The following is a 25,401-nucleotide window of genomic DNA, read 5'->3' as shown; positions in this document are numbered from 1 at the left end:
TATAAAAGGCAATTGCTTTGCCATAGGGACATTTCTTGCTAAATCTTTTTCTTTAAAGCAGCAGCAGATAATTCCATTTCACTTTCTGTGTGAAATTGGAAAACTGATAATAACCAAGAGGCATCTAGGTTCCCAGATGCAATTTGATACACAAAGTATAATGGGTGTAATACTTCCTTTAACCTGGATACAATGTATGGATTCATACAATGCTCCAAATCCCAAGTCTAGATTTAACCAAACATGCTGTAGTTCCTATATTCGCATAACATGCTCTGTCTAAAAAACCCCGTGTTATAGTTTAACATGATAGCATTTATGAACTAGGTTACGACAAAACAATTAGCAGTTTCATGTTAGATGAGCATACTATACTATACTACTCCAGCTTATTTCTGTTGATGGAGGCAAGGCTGCGTGCACTTCTGCAGCTGCTGAAATGGGCAGCACACTGAGCAATTAACAGTACAACTCTTTCTGGAATGACATCCCAGATATTAAAGGCCAAGACAAAATAGTTTAATGATTCCAGTTAAGATCTGGGTGCATAAATTGCAGCACAGGTAGTCCTTGACTTACAGAGTTCATTTAGTGACCATTCAAGGCTACAATGGCACTGAAAAAAGTGACTTATGAACCATTTTTCATAGTTATGACTATTATAGCATCCCCATGATCAGGTGATCAAAATTAACTGATTCATTTTTATGAACATTGCTGTGTCCCAAGGTCACATGAACCCCTTTTGCAGCCTTCTATGGGGAAGGCAGATTCACTTAAGAACCGGGTTGCTAACTTATCAACTGCACTGATTTACTTAAGATCTGTGGCAATAAAGGTCATAAAATGGGGCAAAACTCACAACAGATGTCTCACTTAACAACAGAAATTTTGGCCTCAATTGTGATCGTAAGTTGAGGACTACCTGTATTTGCAGACTGACCTGTTAAGTATGCAATATTCATAAACCAACCCTTTGTGCAATAATGTATGAACAATAATATATTTAACATCAGCAGGTATGGACAAAAATGAAGCATCAAAAAGATCTGACAACCTATCCATTGACTTATCATATTATAAAATGGGCACTCACCTCTTGGATGATATAACTGATGGATGTATTGAGACTTCCATTGGAACAGGAATCTATTTGTGTTTTCATGGATTTGTTTTCTTCAGCCACAACTAAGGATATCTGCTCCAATTTATCACACGGCTGTCTGAGTTCTTCAAAAGCTATGGTCTTTTCTCTTATCACTTCATCCTTTGCTAATTCCATTTTGGATGCCAGTGCTTGAGTTGCTTCATGAACTATTCTCTCTTTTTCAGCAACTTGAGACAGCAACATTTCTTTTTCTGACATCAGCAAAGCAATTGTCTCATTTTTTTCAACAATCTGTTAATAAAACCAAAGGCATTATGAACAAAATATTGGAGAACAGCTCTTGCTGTCTTTGTTATGTTTTAAAAGTTAACTAGATAATAATATAATTCTTTGGGTTTCTAGGTTTGCTTCTCTAACTGGAATCAATTTGATGTCTGTCATTATTCCAAAACTAATCAAAAGGTTATCTATCATTATCTTGAATAATATTAAAAGGAAATCTTGTAGAGATTTGTTTTCCTAGCTGAGGTCTATTACTACTTCATCACACTATCGCCAATCAATCCTATCTTCTAACAAATTCTGGATTCCCCAATTTTAGCAATCTCTAACACCCAAAGTTCCATTCTCAAAATATGAAAGAAACCAGGAGATAGTGCAACAAAACAACATTGCTTTTGAATCATTAAAGCAGCTGCCTCTTTTTTCAGGATTGGGTAACTGCTTTGAAAGCAGTTCCAGGAGACAACTATTTATTTTGCTGAGAGCAAGTTCCGAAACACTATGTAATGCCCTAGCATTACTGGTGGACACAAATTCTGCTAAAAGTCAATAAAATTGTTTACAATGCTGAAATAGCTCACTAATGCTAGAAGTCTGTTTGAGGAAACAGTAAAGAAAATAAAACTTTATTCTGAAAAGAGAAAGCGTTTCACTTGAAAATATAATAGCGCCATAGAAAATGGTATTGAATAATTTCCAGTGATTCATGCAATAATTTTACCTCTTTATGTAAGATTTCCAGATCTGATCCAGAGTTTGCTTCTGATAAAGCAGTCATCTTTTCCTTTAAACTCACATTCTCTTCCAAAGCTTTATGTAGGTCATTTTTTAAATCCTCCATTTTCCCTTCCAAATCCACACATGGTAGCAAGTCTGAAAAAGAGAGAGAGAGGGGCCAAACTCATCCCAGAAATGAATGACAACTGCGCTGCTGACGGGATTGTTCTATACACAGGAAGCTACATCATGGGTAGCCCATACCATTCACAGTTCTTTGGTTTTTATGCATTTTTTGCAGCCTTACTTAGAAATACTGGAGATTAAATCTTGGCCCTTCCACAACTAAAGAATCTATCTCTGAGCTATAACCCCAGTTTTTATTTTTATACATTTTGGGTATGGTGAAATTTCTTGTTAAAATAGAGTAATTTATATCCTGAGTTTTGCAAATGACAACGCTGAAAGAAACAGAAAATACTGACACAACAACAAAAGTCACTCTGCCTTGCATACCCTGAAAAGTAAAGCTTTGCTGCTCATCCTGTTTGGTTTATTCCCTCTGTTCTTTTTCTCAGTTATGCAGTTTCTTTTCTCCATTTTGAGTTTCACTCCTATTCTACTGATATGACTTCTGGTTTTCAGAGCAATCTTTAATTTTGAAACTCCAGAGCGCGAGAGAATTTTTTTTCATTGTAGCTGCAATGGTTTTGTTGAGAGATGCTGCAACTAAATTAAATCTCTCATCAAAAGTTTATGAGGTACATGAAAACCTATGTCAATGCTTTGACAATGGATGTCGTTGCTCTGACAACGGAGAACCAGCAGCCATTTTTTACTTTTGTCTTTCTATTCTTTCAGAGTTCAGATGTAGAAGGGGGGATGGGGTAAATGCCTAAGGGTTTAGCTAGCCATAACAATGTTCTGATAAGGTTTTGGCCGGCTGAGGGGCCTGAGAGAAAAGCCCGTGGTTTGTGCTAATTGGGGAATGTGATTTATGACAGCCTTTGTGGGGTGGGAATTGCAATTTGTTACTTTGTATCTGGAAGGAGGGAATCCCATTCTTGGGTTCAACTATGTAAGTGCCAGATACTTTGCTTCCTAATAAAATGTTCTTTAAGGAAGTTCTTTTACTGGTTTCATCTATGGAACCATGACAACCTAAGCATATTTGATAAGCTTTAAAATACTACAAAACCAAGATATCACCTTCACTAGATTTTTCTTTAAAATCTCAGTTTGTAAAGGGGAGGAGGCCCAAACTCTGCACAAGAAACAACTGCAAAAACAAAGTCAAATCAAGAAACAAACAAAACCTAAAAAAATAAAAGTAAAGCAACAAGGCAGAAAAAAAATAAGACACCTTCCCACTCAGACTTCTCAGAAGCCTTCCTGATCAATGCAGCTTAATTTAATGCAACCTTTCCCAACTCGATGTATACTCCACATGTGCTGGAATTACAGCTCCCGATATTCCTACCAGCATTCTACTGACTTTAAGTTATAAAACATTTTCTCAGCATTTGGGGGTTATATAAAGGGCAGGGGAGGCAGTTTCTGTGAATAGTAGTACCTTTTGAATTGTTAACTTCCACCAGTGATGTCAGCTTTGCATTTTCTTGAAAGTAGTATTGCAGTTCTTTTTGGAGATCAGACTGCATTTTTTTATGGGTGACTTTTCCAGCTTCTAACTGGGTCTTGAGGCTTCCAAGTTCTTTTTCCATTTTATTGTAAGTATCTGAGAGCTGGTTCTATGTGGGGATAAGTTAGCGTAGTACGAACATGAGCATCCAAGTGCAAATTGGCAATGTACAACAACAAACCTGTATATCTGAGGACCACTGTCACGGGAGTTGTGTGATCTCCGCTTTCTGGCTTACAGGAAAACCATCTTACGCAGCATTGTTTCAACACCCCCCCCCCCCCGCAATTGTCACTAGATTCCTTTTAGGAATTATAAGGCAGCATAATCTACAAGATGATATGAGATCTTAAACTTAAATCTCTATTGCAGTAGGCTCCTTAATGGAGGACCCAGATTGTTGGGGGCAATAAGCTGACTTTGTAATAATGCCGCTTGGGGTGTGTGTGAAAGCCCTAACAAGCAGGCATATACATAGAATGAAGGCTACTGCTAAGCTTGTAAGCCGCCCTGAGTCTTCGGAGAAGGGCGGGATATAAATGTAATAAAAATAAATAAATAAAATAAAAAAATGTTATCTTCTACTTGCATCTACATCAGATCCTGGGGAAAGATGCCCTCAAGTTTTTTATTGATTCGCTTGCCATTTACATCAGGGGTCCCCAAACCCCGGTCCATGGACCGGTACCAAGCCATGGCATGCCAGCAACCCGGCCATACAAACAAGCAAAGCCCCATCTGTGTGATGCAGGCAGCACACAAAACCACGCCCCTTCCGGTCTGCAGAAAAACCTCTCTCCACCTAACTGATCCCTGGTGCCCAAAAGGTTGGGGACCTCTGATTTACATAACAGTCTTGTAATGAGAAACAAATAGCTATTTTACAAACATGTTACAAACATGTTCTGGAGTTTTGAAGTTGTTTTTTTTAAAAAAAAATATATATAGAACTGATTTTCAGCAGCTAATGCTACTAATTTTTACCATTTTTTCTTTCAGTGTTAGATTTTCACTTCGGAGGAATGCAGATTCTTTCTTGGCATCCAGGGCAACTGTTTCAGCATCTCTAAGAGACTGCTTTAACTCTTGGACTTCATCCAGATTTTTCCTTGGAGTTTGCTGCAAGCATGAGGATTATGATAGTGTGCTTTAAGCAGAGATAAATATTCCATCAATGAAAAATAAAAGCTAATTTTATTGTAAGGTTGATGGGTTGTGGTCAGAAAAGTCAAGGATGATTCATAAATTTATTTTCACAGTTTCTACATCACGATGAATTTCAATTTTCCAAAACCAGACAGACAGACAGTCAGACAGACAGTCAGACAGTCAGACAGACAGACAGACAGACACACACACACACACACACACACACACACACACACACACACACACAGAGGCTTCATTTTGTTACTTTGGTTATCTCAAAACAGGACAAAATATCAGCAAAATGTTCACTTTTTAGAGAAATTCTGATCACTTTTATTTTGAAAGTCAAAATCACTTTAGAATTGCATCCTCAGCCATAATATGCTAATAACATGCTAACTAATACCATTATATTTATATGAGAAAAAAATCATGTAGATTTGTAGAAAATGTTTTGCCCCCAAATTTCTATACAGGAATCCTTAACTTTCAACACTTCATTTAGTGACCGTTCAAAGTTACGGGCTCTGAAAAAACTGAATCATGACCATTTTTCACACTTATGACCATTGCTGCATTCCCATGGCCATATGATCACCTTTTATATCTTTCTGACAAGCAAAGCCAATGGAGAAGCCAGATTCACTTAACAATGAAGTCATTAATTTAACAACTGCAGTGATTTACTTAACAACTGTGACAAGATAGGTTGTAAAATGGGACAATTTCACTTAACAAATGTCTCACTTAGCAACAGGAAATTTGGGCTCAATTGTGGTCGTAAACTGTATTGACAAAATTGTTCCAAGACTGCTAAATGGACAATGAATGCTAACTATTGGAATACTGGCTACTCTATTTGATGGGGTTTAGACATGAAAAATCATGATTTTCTTAATCAAGTTTTGTTAAATAAGAAACAATTTGCTAGCTTCATATAATATGCTAAAGCCAAATCAAACAAATTATATTATAGTTTAGAATTATCTCTCCTTGTGAATCAGGTCAATGAGATAATAACATAAGAATTTGCATCATCTAGCAAAACAAACGTTTGGACAGTGACGCATGTTTAACCACATGGAAATATTATGCATTCTCCAATCACTCATGGAAAATTGTGAAAATATGTCAACTGACAAGAGTTCTTATTAGCATCTTGTGTAACTTTTGTAACTTCTACAAAATTATTTGCTTTGCCCAGAAAACCTGATACTACTTGATAGACTAGAGAAGGCAACAGGGAAATAATACCATTCTATGTAGCTATTCATAAGAACTTCGACTAGTAACGCAGGAATAAAATACACAAAAATATGTTTTCCATAGTTCACTTACTAAATACAATATTAAGAAGATTCAGACTTACTGCTAAAATGGTTGTATCACTGTCTTTTTTAAGCTCTTCTACAAAGATTTTAAGTTTCTTATTGTGCTCTTCCAATACTGTGATTCTTTCCTCTTGTTCCTTGCACTGCATATCTTTTGAGTTTATTTCTTGCTATAAAACACACAAAAAGGTATATCTTAAACACATTCAATACATGCTATACTAAATACAAAGGAATTGTTCCCCATTCATATCACCATTCCATTTTTTTAAAAAAGAAAAAACATAGGGAAGCCAGGCAATCATCACCACCACCTCACCTGAAGGTCTTGATTGTATATTTCTGCCTTTGAAATTATATCCTTTAAATTGGTAATTTCATGCATTAGTTGCATCTGCGGAGCAAGTGAAGCAAATAGCAAAGCAGTTATGAAGCACCCATCAGTTTAGTTTACAATCCATCACCATAAGATAAGCAGCCTTTGCATTAAAAGATTGTAAGAACCACTCAATTTTAGATAAGCATCTAGTTGTTACTGCAAGAAATACTGCTTATGCATATCTTAAACTGGAGAAAAACTTTAGGAAACAAAATCTCAACCTCAATACCAGAGTGGCTAGATTTGTACATGGCACAGTGCAATAATGACTTGCTTTATGCATAACATTAGACCAAAATTAAATAAGCCATGTTTTGGCTCATCTCAAACTTAATCGTTGTGATTGGTTGTGGAACCATGGCTCAATGTATTATGTGTACTTAGTCAAAAGCAAAGCTTAGCTTTGTAAGATATGTAAATCCAGTAATTGTTATTACTTCTCAGTCTTTCAAAGTAGAATGTCTTGGTTGCAAGATTAATCTTTCATGGCTGGTCACAAGAAGTTTAATTCTACTTTAGTAATTTATATTCCATTAAAATTAGTACATTTATGTCCCATTCTTTCATAATGGAAATTGAAGGAGAGAAAGTGCATATTCCCAGATGATCCTTGAGCAAGATGCAGAGCAAGGTTCTAGTGCAGTGTGCAGTGTGCCTCAAAAACTTGGCTCTAGTCTGTATCACTTTCACCCCCAGATTTCCTATCCAGCACTGTCTTCAGATGTGTTGGTGAGGAAATCTGGGAACTGAGATCCTAAACAACTGGAATGTCTATGGAGATTCTCTGTCATCGAGGTCTTGGTTGTCCCAAAGGTGCTTTTTTTTCATGAGGCAACTGGACTTTCTTGTTTTTCTTCGAAGATGTTTCACTTCTCATCCAAGAAGTTTCTTCAGCTCTGACTGCCATTCCCCACCATCCAGTCAGAGTCGAAGAAGCTTCTTGGATGAGAAACAAAAAGTCTTCAAAGAAAAACAAGAAAGTCCAGTTGCCTCATGAAAAAAAGCACCTTTAGGAAAAATAACTGGAATTTATTTATTTATTTATTTATTTTAATTCCATTTATATCCCGCCCTTCTCCGAAGACTCAGGGCGGCTTACAAGCTTAGCAGTAGCCTTCATTCTATGTATATGCCTGCTTATTAGGGCTTTCACACACACCCCAAGCGGCATTATTACAAAGTCAGCTTATTGCCCCCAACAATCTGGGTCCTCATTTTACCTACCTCGGAAGGATGGAAGGCTGAGTCAACCTTGAGCCTGGTGGGACTCGAACCTGCACTAATTGCAGGCAGCTGGTGGAATGCATTAGAAGTATAGATATCTAATCTATAGTTATAGCTGGGTTGCACTAAGACAGATTTCCCAAGGAAAACATTTAACTAGGATATTTTTAGTACAATAATAATCAATATTCCTGATGGAATGTTTCTCTAATTCTGGATGGGATTTTCCTCCTACCTGAAAGATAAGGCTCACATATGACTGATTATTTTTGCCATCTCAAGGCAGAAAAAAGGTGCAAACATATGAGAAAGTAACAAAACTTGAAAACAATTCATTCAAAGGAAGAGATAAAGCTACATCTGAAGATAAAAAATGTTTTGATATTATACATTTACATTTTTTCTGATTTAATTATTGCTACTGTTAGAGATCAGAAGGTCGGCAGTTTGGCGGGTCGAATCCCGAGTGCCGTGTAGCAGAGTGAGCGCCTGTTACTCGTCCCAGCTTCTGCCAACCTAGCAGTTCGAAAGCACGTAAAAATGCAAGTAGAAAAATAGGGACCACTACGGTGGGAAGGTAACAGCGTTCCGTGCGCCTTTGGCGTCTAGTCATGCCGGCCACATGACCACGGAGACGTCCTCGGACAAGCGCTGGCTCTTCGGCTTTGAAACGGAGATGAGCACCGGCCCCTAGAGTCGGAAACGACTAGCATGCATGTGCGGGGGAACCTTTACCTTTACCTTTACCTTACTGTTAGAGATGGCTTACTATAAATGTCATCATCCTGAACATTCTCGGAATGGAAATTGAAATATACAATATTTTGCCATTGTATCAAATCTGAAAAAACAATTCCAGTTACTGTAAAATAGTTGGGGAAAAAAACACCTCATAATTTTACATGTTCTGAAAGAACTGCAGTGGCGTTTAGTCTATTCCAGAGGTGTCAAACTTGTAACATCACGTGACGTGTTGCGACATGTCCATTGTTGGCAATGGGGTGGCTGCGGTTTTCTTATGATGCCTCTGGCCCGCGGGCCGGCAGTTTGACACCCCTGGTCTATTCACTTCACTTCACAATGAAAGTATGTCTTTAAAACTTACGCAAATGTTTCATTTGCATACAAATGTTTCATTTTTTCCCTCCTCACCTCCTGCTCTTTAGAAGCCTGTTTCTCAAGGGACACAAACTCATTGGTTGATATTTTCTCATGCAGCTCTGTGAGTTCATAGGCCAGCTGTTCTTTCTCCAAGCACACACTATCAAGCTTTGCTTTTATGGCTTGCTGTTCAGTGACAGCGTTATCCTGGCCAAGAAAGGAATGGAGGAAATTACATCTTTTACCCATAACATCTGGTTGAATATCATGCAGCCTACAAAAAGGACTCACCCTTTGTTCTAAGAGGCTTTGGCAAAGCTCAACAGAGTCGGCAAAGTCTTTAGAAGTCTAGAACAAAAAACATTTCAGTGGGCAAAAACATTCTGCTACTTTGCAAAGTGTCAAATATAATGGAACTTAAAAGGGATTGTTGCCTAAAACCATTCTACTTCATCATCAAATTATGTTTCCAACTGGAAGAAAAGCTCATTTTTTTTACACATAATATCCAAATAACATTTATTTTATTGGATTTGTAATCATACAGCTCTAGTTAGGAATAAAGATAATAAGAAAAAGGAAACCTGTTCCCTTTCTTCCTTTACAGCAGACATGTCAAACACAAGGCCCGGGGGCCAGATTCGGCCCGCGAAGTGGTTTCATGTGGCCCGCGAAGCCATCCTGGAATCAGTGAGGGAACGGCCCCCGCTGCCTTGGCCCTGGCCCAGAGACCCTCCTCCTGCCAGAGACCCTCAGAACTGTCCCACTCCTGCCCAGGCCCCCATAGGCACCCTTGATGCGAACGATGTAGAGCTGGCCACGCCCACCCAGTAGGCCATACACACTCTAGCCACGCCCACCCAGTAGGCCACGCCCACCCAGGCCATACCCACCCGGCCCCCTGAGGGCAACCGCAATGCTGATGCGGCCCTCAATGAAATTGAGTTTGACACCCCTGCTTTACAGGCTTGTTAAGACATTGCTGGCATAAAAAAAAATACACTGCGGAACAGCTTTTGACAGGCTGGATTTTCCCTTAATGTGCAATTCTACCCCACTGAAGCATGTTTGCCCATTGCATGGGAAAAATTGGTTTGACAGTACATCCAACTCTCTCAGCAAATTCTGCTTGTTTTTCCCCCCAATCAGTCCCTAATACTTACAAAATTTATTTTATGTCCTGGGATCCATTCTTCCTCAGGTATTATAACACTGGCTGTCATGCATTGATCATCATATTCTGAGAATTCCGAGGAGACAGCTAAGAATTAAAAATACCCAACCCCAAAACATATAAAATTAAGTGGAAAATTCTACGGAATATTTTTTTTATAGAAAATAGCTACTTTTGGCCTCCTTAATTGTCGCCAAATGGCAGCCATTCCATTAGACTCTAAATTGTTTTTATATCAGATAACTGAATTATATGCAACCTAAGCTTGCACTTTTCCATCCCATTTGATTTGGATAGATGTTTTACTCCATGAAGTAGCTTTTGTCTTAGTGAGCAATACAGATTTTATGCTAGCCCTGTTATGCTGAGTGTCTTGGGCACAAGCACCTGCCAAATCAATGTATTTGGAAAGTCAGGTCTGTTCAATCTCTGGAGACAGCTGCAAGATTCAGATTTCTTTCAGAGCAACTAAGAGAGAAACTGAATTTGTTTAACAATGCTAATTGGGACCAGAAATTCTGTTAAGTGATGTACTTAAAGAAAAAAAAAATGTGACTGTGCAGCTTCTCCTAAACGATGCAAAGTCAAAAGCCACCATGCTACTTAGTAACAGCAGTTCTGAAAGTCCCAGTCGCTGTTAAGCGAAGACTGCCCAGGTGGTTAAACAAGGACCACACCTGACCTCAACTTCCAACTGGCTTCCCAAACGACTTTGTTGGTAGGAAGCCAGCAGGGAAGGTCTCAAATCATGATCATATAACTCTGGAGATGCTGCAATGGCCATAAGTACATGGTCTGGTTGTGACTACCTCCTATAGGTACAAACACTCACTGAATAAAAGATTGAGGACCACCTGTAGTTTAAGCCTGGAATTTCATCCTCCATCTCATATTTAACAGAAGACAACAGCAGCAGGCAATTAACATGTAGGTTAAGCACGTCTTCTAAGGAGGCATATGATGGCATTTGCTATTACCAATTTTCTACAAATGACAAATCTTGATTTGCTACAAAGCCACAATTAATTGATATATTCCTTTTAGTATATAGGAGTCTATTGAAACATTTTCTTAGGGAAAAGAACTTACATTCTTCCATTTCTGGGACACAAGATGGAGAAGTTTTAAAGCATTTAGCTCTAGTAGGAAAGTTGTCCAAGAAAGGCATCCCCCTATCTAGGCTTAGGAGCCCATGGGCCCAGGTCACACGCCTCTTCTTTTTAGCCTTAAATTAAGAATAAAATTAAAATAAGCACACACATACACAGTAAGTTGGCCAAGGTTTCTCACACTTCAAACATGGTGGGAATTTCTTAGCCAGCATGAAGGTTGAGGAATTCTGAGACATGAAGTCTTAATAAACCTATACCGATTTGAGAAAGGACTTGATATAATAAGTATATTATACCTATTATAAATAAAAGGACTTGAAATTTGTTCTCTGTAGAGTCAGGAGCTCTAGCAGAAACTGTTGGAGTTTTGGCAAAAATATTGGCAATGTTGATTTTTGAAGAAAACTTTTGACAGGGAAGGAGTAGAGCAGTTGTAAATGTAACAGCACCTGACATTATGACCTACTAGTCTTAATTTAGAGCAGCCTGACAAGCAACGCTAAAGTTTTGTTTGAGGTGATATATGCTATTAGTATATAAGCTTGAGAAACAGATAAGAGTTCTGACAAACATGAAGTGTCAACTGAAGACTGTTTTATGAAGACAGCAGATGAGTTTGAATTAGAGGAGTCTTTACTATTTTCTCAGATAGTTGCAGAACCATCAAAAATACCATTTCATACAAGTGCAGCTACTTATTCTATCACTAAGACAGGAAAGAAGAGTTTCCATATTTTTGCTATTTCAGTGTCTAAATCGACAGTGCCTTAAAATATAATTCATGTTTTAGATATCAATTTTTGATTTACCCTGAATACATTAGAGGCATTTTTAGAATGTAAAAGATCTAGAATTTAAGACAGGCTATTTGTTTTGAGATTTATTTTATTTCTTGTATCATTACAAGAATAAAAGCCATTACTACAAAAATCTAAACAAAACCTGGCCTCTTAATCACCCCCTTGGGATGTTCAACAGTCTACTCCAGACATACTCAATGCATTCCAGTGTCTGAATAAAAAGTTAAATCTTAATGCCCTCCTGAAAGGCTGAGAACGGGAGTTCTTTATGTTTACATAAACGTTGCCCATCCTCCCAAACATAACAATTCCAAAACAAGCAATGTTTTCTAACTTTCTGCAAGATTTAATCTTCATACTTGCCTTTAGCTCCTGTTGTGAAAAAGAGGATGCAGTCACCAGCATCTCTGTCAGTGCTCTTATCCTGTCTTGCTGCTCTTTCTGAACAGAATTCTTCTCTTCCAAGAGTTGTGCTAACTGATTTTTGGTATGAGAATGTGATGAAGCCTAAAACAGAAGATACCAATGCTGCTTATCAAATGGAAACTTTGGTTCTGCAAGGAAATAATTATGAAGAATTTGACCATTAATATTCATATTATAGGGTATAACTTAAGAGTGCAGTCATACATCTGTGGAAAGCTAGCCCAAGAAACATCTATGGTAAGATGTCCAAAGAAAAAGAGGATATTTTCGACTTCTTCAGATAGAGATCATAGAAAGATCAGTTACTTTCTAAGTCAAGAAAAATTTCCAGTGGATCAACACCTTCCAGCTTCCCAGGGTCCCCAACAAAGAGGAAAATTTAAAAATTAAAGTCACTAGAGGAGAAATAAAAAGAGTTAGCTACAGATTACTAAAACATAAGAAGCTTCTCCCTTCCCTTGTGGCTGTCAGGAGTTCACAAGTTTTGGAGTTCTACTAAATAACTCGGTCCAGCTTCTTCTTCACTGGTTCTTAGAATTTCTGTTCAGATTGTACTCCTGCTCCTATCCCTAGATGCATTTTTTTTCAGTTTTTCAGTTTGTCCTAATACTTTTGCCAGATTCAACTGAAATTAGCATCTAAACCTACATAATGAATCATTGGATCTCTTGGAAGGCAATGAAGTTCAGAGTTTGAAAGTTTGTGACATGTACCATTCCTATGAAACCTAGGGGTTTTTCAAGCGGCATACTTTCAGATGGATTTGGCCTGTTGGCCTGGAAAACCCCCACCCACTTCATTTAGACTAGGCAACTTACTTCTTCCAGTTGGCGTTTCAAATCTTCTATTTCCTTACGGTATCTCTTTAGAAGAGCAGCATCATCAAGAACTTCATTGACTTTTGGGGTATTCTTCATTTTTTTAGCTGTACTAGCAAACTAGAAGAGACAAGATATATAGAGAAGGCCAGTAATATATTTAAAAAAATCACTATTTTTTAAAAAAAATCTCGTTTGATTCATAAATTGAAAACATATTATTCTTACTGTATATTTCTACTCTAATGATTATTTCTTTATGAAGATTCCCCCCCATAGCACTTCATGTAAACAAAACTGACAAATAGGTAAAACCATGGGAGGCTACTTCTGCTGCTTGATGATTTACTATGCAAAACTTCCAAGAAAGGATCAGCCAATAGTTTATCAGACTAATTCATAGACTGGCCCTGAATGCCACAAATTCTTACCTGGCACACGCTTAAGTTTAGGTCTATGTATGAACAGATCCTGTACAGAGCTCTGATACCCCAATACTTTTTAGCTATCTGTCTCTAAGGAGTAGCAGTTCACTTCTACAAGCTTTCAGAAACGACTTGTAGTGAGGCTGATGGTGGATGCAACAAATCAACAACAAAAAAGTAGAATATACTCACATTTTTCCACATAGCACAACAGTTGGGGAGAATATATAAAAATAATCATAAGAATAACTGTGGTACATAATTTTGAAGTGACAACTGCCTTTTGCACTTTTCTGCTTGCGATTATCCATACCCAAAATGTTCTTTTAGCAAGAACATTTAAAAATTACCTGTAGCGTGCTAAGAGTTTCTTCCAACGATGCTGGTGTAATTGTACATATGATAACAGTCTTAGCATTTCCACCCAAAGAGTTCTGAAGAATTCTTGTTAGCTTACTGTCCCTGTAGTTTATAAAGCCTCTGATGCAAAGGGATGAGAGAAAGAAGAATAAAATATTATGGCTGAGGCTGAGGGAAAATTGGTTCAACAGCCAACACATTATCTTTAGACAAAGTGAGAACACTAATCAGCGCAATAATAAAACTACCTAGATGAAAAAATGTGAAAAAACGCTTGTTAAAAATTGAAGTTGGAAAAGGGGAGATTCAGAGCTCATCAACTTTTTGCTGCTCCAATTGAAACAGGAATTAATTTTTTCTTACCCAGACTGATCATCACAAAGTTTCTTGATAACCTGGCCCAAGATGAAGAGGCTCCGGTTAATATTACATCCTTCTTTAAGTCGAATTCCTAAGCACATACATAAAAAGCAACATTTCAGTCACTGCTGTATCAATTTAAGGCATCATAAATCAGTTCTTATTTTAAGGCCATATGAAGAGTTAGATTTATATTTATATTTATTTGATTTATATACCGCCCTTCTCCCGAAGGACTCAGGGCGGTGTACAGGGCAATAAATACCAAAAATACAAGATACAAAAATTAAAAACAAATTAAACAATTGTGCCCGATACAATAAATTAGTTAAAATCGATAATTAAAACCCCAAATCCATCAGACCAGGCCGGCTTGTTCGAATAAGTTTTTAGATCACGTCAGAAGGAGCGTAGGTCGGGAGCCATCAGGAGCTCAACCGGTAAACAGTTCCACAGGTCTGGCGCGCCCACAGAGAACGCCCTCCCCCTGGGGGTCACCAGTCGACATTCTCTGACCGGTGGCACCCTGAGGGCCTCTCTGTGGGAGCGCACTGGACGAAGGGTAGTTGACGCCGGCCGCAGGTGCTCCCGTAGGTAATCCGGACCCATGTCATGTAGGGCTTTATAGGTCATCACCAGCACCTTGAATCTTACCCGGAGGGCAACTGGAAGCCAATGCAGCTCACGGAGCAAAGGTGTAACATGGGAGTATCGGGAGACCACCAACACAGTTGTACTGAATCAAATATACAGGCTACACAGTCCAGTATTTTTTTTTTAAAAAAAACAATTAACCAAATGGATCCTTTTTGAAGCCTACAAGAAAGTAGGAGTCAATGCAATTCTCCATTCAGATTCTTCAACAATTGGAACTAGGAAGTATGGACCTCAACAATAAAGATGACGTGGCCACCACATCTGGGAGCCCTTAACAGGCTTGCATTCCATGAATTTGTCTAGTTTCCTTTTAAACTTGTCCTTTCGGATAGGAGGGCATTAATGGTTTAGGATATCTAACCTTCAATGATTACAGAAGTGAGAACACAATCTAGCACAGATTAAAAAAATATCTCTACTGTGATTTTATTCTTACATTTCTAGCCAACAATGGCTATTTAAGTTGATGCAGTTATAACATTACAGTTGCTAATGATCATTATGTGCCCTCTATTAAGAGCCATTCATTTTGGAATGGACAATTACGTGTAATCCCTTTATTCCCACATGACTACATTTACAAGTAGTCCTTGACTTACAGCAATTGAGCATAATATTTCTGGTGCTAAGTGAGACATTTTACGACCTTTCTTGTCACAGTTGTTAAGTGAATCACCGCGGTTGTTAAATTAGTAACGTGATTGTGAAGTGAATCTGGCTTCACCCTTGACTTTGCTTGTCAGAAGGTCGTAAAAGGTGATCACATTACCCCAGGACACTGCAACTGTCATAAATATGAGTCAGTTGCCAAACATCTGAATTTTGGGGATTCTGTAATGGTCATAAGTAAAAAAAATGGTCATAAGTCACTTTTTTCAGAGCCTTTGTAACTTTGGGAAGTCACTAAATGAACTGTTATAAGTCAAGGACTACCTGTAATTCAAAACAAGACTTTCTCTGGAAGAATCTCTTTACTTTAGAGAGTGTGGAGAAAACAAATGGAGAATTCTAATGTATGATTATGCCAATCTAAGGATGGCCTTTGAAGATGGCAAGATATGAATGTAGTCTACTTAAGACAGAGTTCCCCAACCTTTTAGGCACCAGGGACCAATTCTGTGTAGAGATATTTTTCCGCAGCCCAGAGGGGGCGTGGTTTTGTGTGCTGCCTCCATCTCGTGGATGGGGCTATGCTTGTTTGTGCAGACTGATTGCTGGCATGCTGCGGCCCAATACCGGTCCACGGACCAGGGGTTGGGGACCCCTGACATGACAATAAGTTAAGAACTTACTATAGAATTACAGAAAATCCACACTGAAGAGTAAACACATACCTTCAGCCCCTGTTTGGCTAGCTCTTTCACTTCCTGCCAGATCTACAAAATTCTGAAAAATAGAGACAGAATTTGTTATGCTTAGTTTTATTTAAACTATTTTGCTGAAGAGCACAATCAAATATTAGAACTGATGAGTCAAACTTACTGAAATTCAGAAAGCACCAATGTAAAAACAGTGCTCCCAAGTTCAGCTTGTGGTCTCATACTCTCTCAAAATCACTTTCAGGCGAATACTGAGGCACAAACTGTTCTTTAGAATACACAAAGACCCACTGGATTTAAAATAATAGCAAACTTTACTGGCTACAATGTATGTATTTTCTTTCACATATGTGTACTCATACACACTTAACCACATCCTCAATTAGTTTGGCAGGCACCAGCCAGAGGGACGGAAGTTGCCAAGTCTGGGTCCAAAGATGACAAAAAGTGGGTGGGCTTGAGGACCCATTTTATCCCCCCAAGTCCTTGCTTTGTTCTGGTAGCTGTTGATGGGGAGGATTTCCCATGTGCTCAGGCCCAATTTGTTTTGTCTGATTCAGGTGACGTTTTTTGTTTCTTTAACTACTTTTCCCGAGAGAGCTTTTTCAAGCTTTTCTCCGCCATGCTTCTATGCCATCATCTTTAGGTATAGCCTTGTCTTACACGAACTTCCTGTCACTTTTTTTTAATATAAACAATTTGATGGGATGCATTTTAGAAATTTATTAGCTTATCCAGTCTGAGTATAAATCAGAACATAACTGTTATTTAATATTCATAAAGTTACACCAGCGAACTATCATATCCCACTTATTATAACCCATGTGCCATCTTACAAATAACTCACCAAGTGAGAAACCATTACAGCTCCTTCATCACTTGAGCCAGAAGTATGCTTTTCTTTACTTTCAATGATCTTTAAAAAAAAAGATATCATGAACCAGATTTAACACTTTTATATATTAGAGAACAAAGCTAGACAAAAATTATAATGAAATCACACATCACATTAATTTTGGTACACTGTGCGTACCAGGTCAATTTCCCCTACCTTAAGGGACAGGAGGCAACTTTTCCTAGCCTGACACCGTTCAAAAATCATGTTGTCTCAATACAACTGAATGAAGCTATTTGTAGTATATGCTTCCCCATAAGGGCTTGTATTTATTAGTTCCTACATATTGTTAGAAGATAAAGCCCAATTCAAAGTCTGAAGGAGGCTAAGGGAAGATATGATATGAATACTATCAGCAGGAATGTGGATTTGATTCTTCAGAGTGATAGGGCAAGAACCAGTGGATGAAAGCTTTACACAGAGAGAAACAAACTCAAAATAATGAAGAACTTCCTGATCTTGAGAGCTATCAATCAATTGGAACAACCTGCTTCCTAGAATTAAAGGTCAGTGTAGTTTTCAAGCAAAACTGAACAGCCATTTGCCTAGGAACAGGATTTCTGGTTTGGGCAAATAAAAATAAAGAACATGCCCCTCAAAATCACCAAGGGAGCATTAAATTTATCATCAAATTCTAAAACTTCGGGGTCAGGATTCTCTTCATCAGACCTGTGGCCTTATTTGTCCTACAGGAGTCACTAAGAACTGAATGGCCTCAATCTATATGGACTTTGGCCCAGGTTTATTTACTTGGTGGAAGATGTGTACCATTCGATCTTTTGTATAATGTGCTTATTTAGTAGCTGCATGGCAGATGCTGGTGAACACTGTGGCATGAACTGAAGGAAGCCAGGAACATAAAAATTAGCAATCACTTACCATTCTAAAAATTGTATGAGAACGGCTGCTTCTTTCATTCATTTTTGTCTCACCATAGTGTCTGTTTTCTGTTTAGAAAAAAAAATAGATACAGATTATTCTTACACTGAGTTTTCTCTTCTGATTCTCGTTTCCCATAAAATAGAGCTCAATAAATGGTTGACTTCCGGTGGTGGCGCGGCGCCGAAGACAGCCTCCCCTGGCTGCCCGCGGCTCAGCTGTTTGTTTTTTCGCCCGAAACAGCGCCGATCAGCTGTTCGGGCGAAATTGAAGCCCCCTCCTCGGGAGAAGAGGAGGGGGTGAGGCCCCAGGTAGGGGTAGAGTTCTCCGAGGCCGCCTGAGCTTGGAGCTTGGGCGGCTGAAGGATCGAACTCCCCCGAAGCCTGGGTTGCTCCCAGCTGGCCGTCGTCTCTGCTCCGAACTTCTTGGAGCAGAGCCAGGCGTCTGCGAACCATCCCTGCCTGAAGAAAGGACTATGATTTAAAGGAGCAGGCAGAGCGGTACAAGAGGAAAAAGGTGAAGAGGATTATTTTACTATACTCTCAAACTTGTTGGACTTTTTAAACTTTAATTGAAAGTGCGTCATAATTGAGGATTAAAAGATGGCGGCTAAACCTCCCTCTAAAACTCTCCGGAGTGGAGGATCCTCGCCGGTGCAACAATCATCACTACAGGCGTTGCACCCTCCTGAAGTGCTGACATCGAAGGATTTGCGAGATGCTCTGGATAAACATGCCCAGGTACTTTTGGAATCAATTAATCAATCAATTGCTGATAAATTTGCACAGATGGAGGAGAAATTGGAGAAATTCGAGGAAAGAATGGAAGAGAGGATGGAACAGAAGTACAGCGTGATGAGGGTAGACATTTTGACTTCAGTGCATAAAGTGGCGGAATGTGTGGAAGATTTAGATGAAAAAATGGATGATTTGGCTCAAAGGAATGCTATATTAGAAGTAAAAGCACGGGAGAATGGAAATGTAAGAGGCAAATTGGAAAGGGAGTTAAGCCTTGCCCAAAATTACCAGATGCAGTTTGCTGTCAGAATCAGAGGTTTAAAAGAGAATGTTAAAGAAGATTTAAAGCAGCTGATCTCTGAGGCTCTCGAAGGGGTATTGAACCAGCCAGCATCTGAAATAAGAGCAGCTATGGATAAAGTGTTTCGGGTGAATTCATGGATTGCTAGACAGAGAAAACTGCCTAGAGATGTGGTGGTTTATTTTGCAAAAAGAGAAATTAGAGATCAAGTTATACAAGCTGCCTATGATGCTAAGGTCGTGATTGCTGAACAAGAAGTCTTGGTTTTAAAAGAAATTCCTCCAAGGATTTTAAGGGGAAGAAAGGACTATACATTTCTTGTGCAAGAGCTTAAGCAAAGAGATATAAGGTTCAGATGGGAGATTCCAGATGGGCTGATGGTGATGTATGAAGGTAAAAGGTACAGGCTGATTACTGTGAAACAAGCGCGTGATTTCTACAATAATGTCTTAAAAGCAACCCCATTAACGCTTCTGGAAGCTGGAAAGGGATCTGGAGAAGAAGAACAACAAGAGGAGGAAACAGAGGAAAATGGTGCTGGAGGAGATCAAGCTACAATTTCTTTGGATGATCCTAGAGAGCAAAGAGTGACACGTGCTGCTTTAAAACGAGCAAAGAAAATAAAAGAACAAGATCAGCAAAAGCCTTCAGATTCTTCACAACGCATTCATAGCCAAGCTGTGGGAGGAGCACGGCCTAAGGAAGCTAGTCCTATCAAAGCTGTGGTCCAAGAGCTTTTCGAGGATATACATGGCAACTAAATTTTTAACCTGGAATGTTAATGGACTAAACTCACCGCAGAAGAGGAAGAAAGTTTTTCAATATTTAAAACAATTTAAGATAGATGTTATATGCCTGCAAGAAACGCATATTAGAGTTTTGGATCAAAAGTACTTATTGAACTCGAGGCTGGGTACGCAATTTGTTGCTTCTGCAGAGAATAAGAAAAATGGAGTGGTTGTTTATGTTAAAAGTGCCTTAACAGCGGATCTAATTGAAGCAGATAAGCATGGAAGATATGTTATGATCGAGCTGTTGTTTGAAGGTAAAAAGACGCTTTTAGTTGGATTATATGCTCCAAATCAACAACAAGCTGACTTTTTTAGTTTACTTCATACAAAGCTTACCCAGTTGGATTATAAATCCTTTATTTTTATGGGGGACTGGAATGGAGTTATGGATGTACAGTTGGATAAGGCTGGAGCCTTTAAGCGCATTCCAAGTCACGCTAGACTGCCTAAATCTTTTTTTGAAATGAAGGATGACCTGGAATTGCGAGATATTTGGCGTGAGAGACATCTGCAGGAGAAGGATTATACTTTTTATTCTGATAGACACCAATCTTTTTCGAGGATTGACTTTATTTTGTTGACTAATGATTTTCTTTTGAGAACTAAAAAGGTGAAGATCTGCGCAAGAATTATCTCTGATCACAGTCCAGTGTGGTTGGAGATTGATAAGGAAAAAGGAGATAGGCGCTCATGGCGCGTAAATGAGAATTTGTTTAGAAATCAGAGAAATGTGGAAGAATGCAAACAGCGGATGAAGGATTTTTTTGAGATTAATATGAATAAGGGTACCTCTATGGATATGGTTTGGGATGCTAGCAAGGCCTATATGAGAGGGGTGTTGATATATATGAATAATAGACATAGACGTGCAGTGGAAACTAGAAGGAAAGAACTGGAGAATGAAATAAAGGAAAAAGAAAAGGCTTTGATTTTGAACCCAGAGGATGTGAAGATCAAGGAGGCTATTAGATTGTTAAGAGGACAATTTGATAAATTAATGGCTGATCAAGTGGCGACCAATCTGCGGTTTGCTAGGCATAATACTTTTTGCAATGCTAATAAACCAGGCAGATGGTTAGCTTATAGACTGAGGAAAAAACAAAGGGCATCTAATATAGATAAGATTGAGTATAAAGGAAGGGTTGTGTATCAACAGAATCTTATTAAGGATGCCTTTGTGGATTTTTACTCGAAATTATATACTAAAGAGGACATTAATGCAAAAGATATTGATAAGTATTTGGAGAAGGCTAGCATCCCGGTTCTTACGCAAGAACAAAAAGAGGGGATTAATCAACTGATTACAGAAGAAGAAATTTTTATAGCTATTAAGGAATTGAAGGTGGATAAAGCACCAGGCACGGATGGCTTGACTGCGGCCTATTATAAAAACTTACAATTAGAGATGATAAAGCCGTTAAAGGAACTGTTCCAGACAATCCAGAGGGGGGGAAAGGTGCCTCCGTCTTGGAGAACAGCTTTTATCTCTTTGATTCCGAAGGAAGACCAGGATGCTACTTTAGTTAAAAATTACAGACCGATATCGCTTTTAAATACAGATTATAAGATATTTGCTAAGGTTTTGGCTAATAGACTGATGAGGGTTCTACAACAGGTGATTCATGGGGACCAAACGGGGTTTATTAGTGGAAGACAAATGAAAAATAATGTGAGACATATAGTTGATGTGTTAGAGTTTTTGGAAAGGCACAACCAGATCTCTGCTGCGCTAATCTTCTTAGATGCTGAAAAGGCTTTTGATCAATTGAACTGGCAATTTTTGTTGAAAGTTTTAGGTAAAATGGATTTTGGGGAAAATTTTTTACAATCGATTAGGGCATTATACCAAAAACAAACTGCCCGAATCATAGTTAACAATAGTTTGACAAAAGTATGTAATATTGAGAAGGGCACAAGGCAAGGGTGTCCGCTATCGCCCTTGTTATTTGTGTTAACATTAGAGATATTATTGGTTAAGATTCAGAAATCGGAAAAAATTAAGGGGATACAAGTTGGAGATCAGGATTACAGATTGAGAGCATTTGCAGATGATCTGGTTGTTACAGTGACCCAGCCAGAGAACTCTGTTGTGGACCTGATGGAGATAATAACACAATATGGGAAGGTTTCTGGATTTAAAGTAAATATACAGAAAACTAAAATTTTGGCTAGAAATATGACAGTTTCGCAGAAGGCTCTCCTAGAAGGACTAACTGGATTTGAGATTGTTAAAAGGGTTAAATATTTGGGGGTGATTTTGTCGCCCTCTAATACAAAGCTATATAAAAATAATTATGAAAAATTATGGGGGAAAATTCAAAAAGAACTGGAGAGTTGGGAAAAATTGCAATTGTCTTTGTTGGGACGGATTGCAGCAGTGAAAATGAATGTCCTGCCCAAATTTTTATTCTTATTTCAAATGATACCGATTCTTAAGAAAGATTCTAATTTGGAGGAATGGCAGCGTGGTATCAATAAATTTGTGTGGGCAGGGAAAAAGCCACGAGTTAAACTTAAGATTATGCAGGATACTCGTGAGAGAGGTGGCCTTAAAATGCCTAATTTTAAATTATATTATGAAGCTGCTGCACTAGTAGGAATAAGTGATTGGATTAATTTGACACAACCGAGGTTATTAAATCTTGAGGGCCATGATTTGTTGTTTGGCTGGCATGCATATTTGTTGTATGATAAGAAGGTAGATACTGTGTTTAGGATACATATTTTAAGACAGGCACTGCTGAGAGTTTGGAAGAAGTATAGACATAAGTTAAGCAGCAAGATACCATTGTGGGCAATCCCAAAACACGCAATAGAAAATATACATGCTGGTTTCAAACATGATGAGACTACTTATAAGGAAATTTTAAGTTTGGAAAGGAATGTTTGGTGCTTGAAATCATATAGCTTCTTGCGAGAAGAGAAGGTTGTTCAGACTTGGTTTCAATATATTCAGTTACGGGCCAGGTGGAAAGAAGACCAGAAAAATGGATTTGCAATGACTGATGAAAATTTGATAAAGCAAATTAGAAATCAGGGACCAGCACATATTAAACGGATATATCTTGCATTGATAGAGATCGACTCAGAAACAGAGCTTGTTAAGGATTGTATGATAAAATGGGCCCAAAACATTCAGGAAGTTATTACAATGGATACGTGGGAAAAGATCTGGGTGAGGAATGTAAAATTTACTCAAGCTCAAAATCTAAGAGAGAACTTTTATAAAATGTTTTATAGATGGCATCTAGATCCTAAAAAGCTTGCAAGTATGTATCCGAGTTATCAGCCTAAGTGTTGGAGGTGTGGTGATGAAGATGCAACATATTTTCACATATGGTGGACATGTAAAAAGGTCAAGGCTTTTTGGATAAAAGTTTGGTGGAACATGCAGAAGATTTTTAAACGGAGGATAAAGTTTTGTCCGCAATTTTTTTTGTTGGGAATAATTGTTGACGCTACAGTTGTGGACTCCAAGTTGATGTTGAATTTAGTTACGGCAGCAAGACTTTTGATAGGTCAATATTGGAAGAAAGAGGAACTGCCGACTATACAAGAGTGGATTTTAAAGGTTTCCGACCTGGCAGAGATGGCGAAGATTTCGGCCTATTTGAAAGATTACTCGCAAGAACATTATATTATGGAATGGAGAAAATGGATTGAGTTTATCCAGAACAAGTATAGGGTTAAGAAGCTTTATGTAGCATTCGAATAAGTCTTCTTTCGGGGTTTTTTTTTTCTTTTTTTTCTTTTTTTCTATTTTAGTCTTCTATATATATTTAATAATGCTAAGTTTGGTTTGATCCTATATAAGTTAGAGAGTGATGGATTTTAGAATTTATAGTTGTTAGTATATGGTTGTTTATGATTGCTTTTTATATATATATACCTTGTATTTAGCTCTGGGAAGTCGGGGGGGGGAGGGGGGTTGGGGGGAGGTAGGGGGGGGAGGAGGGAGGGGGGGAGGGGGGAGGTAGGGAGGGGAGGAGGGAGGGGGAGGGGGGTTTTTTAAAGGAAAACTGTATTTTTAAAACTTTTCAATAAAAAAAAAAAATAGAGCTCAATAAATGGTTCTACAAACACATCTGACTCCCCTTTCCCACCTGTACTATACCACCAATGGCTATTTCAGTATAGTGGTTTCATTGCTACGTGCATACACTTTTGCGTGTATGCCTGAGGGATGGAGAAAGAAAGTTATATAGGAGACCTGGTGGCACACTAGTCAGAATGCAGTATTGCAAGCAAACTCTTGACCACATTCTGGAGTTCGATCCTGATGGGCTCAAGACTGACTCAGCCTTCCATCTTTCAGAGGTTGGTAAAATGAGGACCCAGATTGTTGGGGGCAAGTGCTGTAAACCACTTAAGGCTGTAAAGCACTATGGAGTGGTATATAAGTCTAAGTGCTATAAGTTTATATGTGAACATACATGAGTATGTTGCCCATGTGGACAAGAAAGACAGATTGTGTGTATGGAGGAATATCCATCTGCAGGGAGCAGACAATAAAGAAAAGTGTATTGAAGATGGTATGTATTCATTTGCAGATACAGAGGCCTGACTTTTAAAAGATTTAGAAATCTGAGATTTGCATATAATGGTCAGTGGGTTTAAAACCATTATCAGATAGCAAATCTTACTTTCTCCTTTCTTCAGCCAGCTCATAACCTCCTCTGGAGAAACCACTACTTCTTCATTCAGATCTTCAACAAAGATTGTCCTCTACAAGAGAATGAAACATTTGGTTATTATTATAACAATCAACATTCTTTATCAGTTGTGAGTATTGTACCGTATTTTCCGGCGTATAAGACGACTCGGCGTATAAGACGACCCCCGACTTTTGAGAAGATTTTCAAGATTTTTCGTCTTATACGCCGGAAAATACTTACATGCCAGTTGCCAAGTGTCTGACACAAGCTCGATTCAGCCCCGTCTGATGCAGATGGTGCAAAGCCTCCCTTTTGAAGCCCAAAGGGGCTTTTCCTTCCACCCACCCATTTGAGAGCACATTTGCAGACGGAGCAGCAACGCGTCTGGAGCCAAGCCCCGCCCAGGAGGCGGTCAGCCAGGTGGGCCCGGAAGACGCGCTGGAGAGCTGGGCTTGGGGCGGCCATGCCGAGGCCGGCTGGCAAGGGCCGCTGTGTGGTCTGCAGGCGAGAGGGGCGCCAGGCCCGCCGGAAGTCCCCGGAAGTTCCTGGAACGGGCTGGCAGGCACGCTCTTCCCCGGCCCACCGGAAGTCTCCGGAAGTTCCTGGAATGGCCTGGCGGCGGGCGGGCGTTCCCTCCCCGACCCGCTGGGGAGCGTCTCCCAAAGCGCAGCGTCTGGCAGCCGGGAGTCTGTCAGCCTGGTTGCTGGCGAGCTGGCCTGTGGCCCAGGAACCGGGTGCGGGGAAGGAAAGCCGGATGCG

The 25,401-nt window shown here is 39.0% G+C and overlaps 1 protein-coding gene across 1 annotated transcript in view; it reads right to left on the bottom strand.

Moving 5' to 3' along the window:
• Window positions 1–25,401, bottom strand: part of CENPE (centromere protein E) — a gene marked incomplete at its 5' end in the record, with an annotated part of 73,827 nt that overhangs the window by 42,695 nt on the left and 5,731 nt on the right. The window contains 18 exons of the mRNA XM_081333341.1: window positions 1,097–1,399; window positions 2,112–2,263; window positions 3,681–3,858; window positions 4,734–4,868; window positions 6,268–6,399; window positions 6,549–6,623; window positions 8,985–9,140; window positions 9,225–9,281; window positions 10,097–10,194; window positions 11,197–11,332; window positions 12,383–12,526; window positions 13,264–13,383; window positions 14,039–14,168; window positions 14,412–14,499; window positions 16,400–16,451; window positions 17,232–17,300; window positions 18,159–18,226; window positions 24,631–24,712. Coding sequence (XP_081189467.1) covers window positions 1,097–1,399; window positions 2,112–2,263; window positions 3,681–3,858; window positions 4,734–4,868; window positions 6,268–6,399; window positions 6,549–6,623; window positions 8,985–9,140; window positions 9,225–9,281; window positions 10,097–10,194; window positions 11,197–11,332; window positions 12,383–12,526; window positions 13,264–13,383; window positions 14,039–14,168; window positions 14,412–14,499; window positions 16,400–16,451; window positions 17,232–17,300; window positions 18,159–18,226; window positions 24,631–24,712 — 2,175 coding nt within the window. The remainder of the gene's footprint in view (window positions 1–1,096; window positions 1,400–2,111; window positions 2,264–3,680; window positions 3,859–4,733; window positions 4,869–6,267; window positions 6,400–6,548; window positions 6,624–8,984; window positions 9,141–9,224; window positions 9,282–10,096; window positions 10,195–11,196; window positions 11,333–12,382; window positions 12,527–13,263; window positions 13,384–14,038; window positions 14,169–14,411; window positions 14,500–16,399; window positions 16,452–17,231; window positions 17,301–18,158; window positions 18,227–24,630; window positions 24,713–25,401) is intronic.

Source organism: Vipera berus (genome assembly GCF_964194415.1).
Source record: "Vipera berus genome assembly, chromosome: 7".
Taxonomy (NCBI): domain Eukaryota; kingdom Metazoa; phylum Chordata; class Lepidosauria; order Squamata; family Viperidae; genus Vipera; species Vipera berus.
Note: the sequence above shows the minus strand (reverse complement) of the source record. Positions and strands in the feature narration are given on the sequence as shown.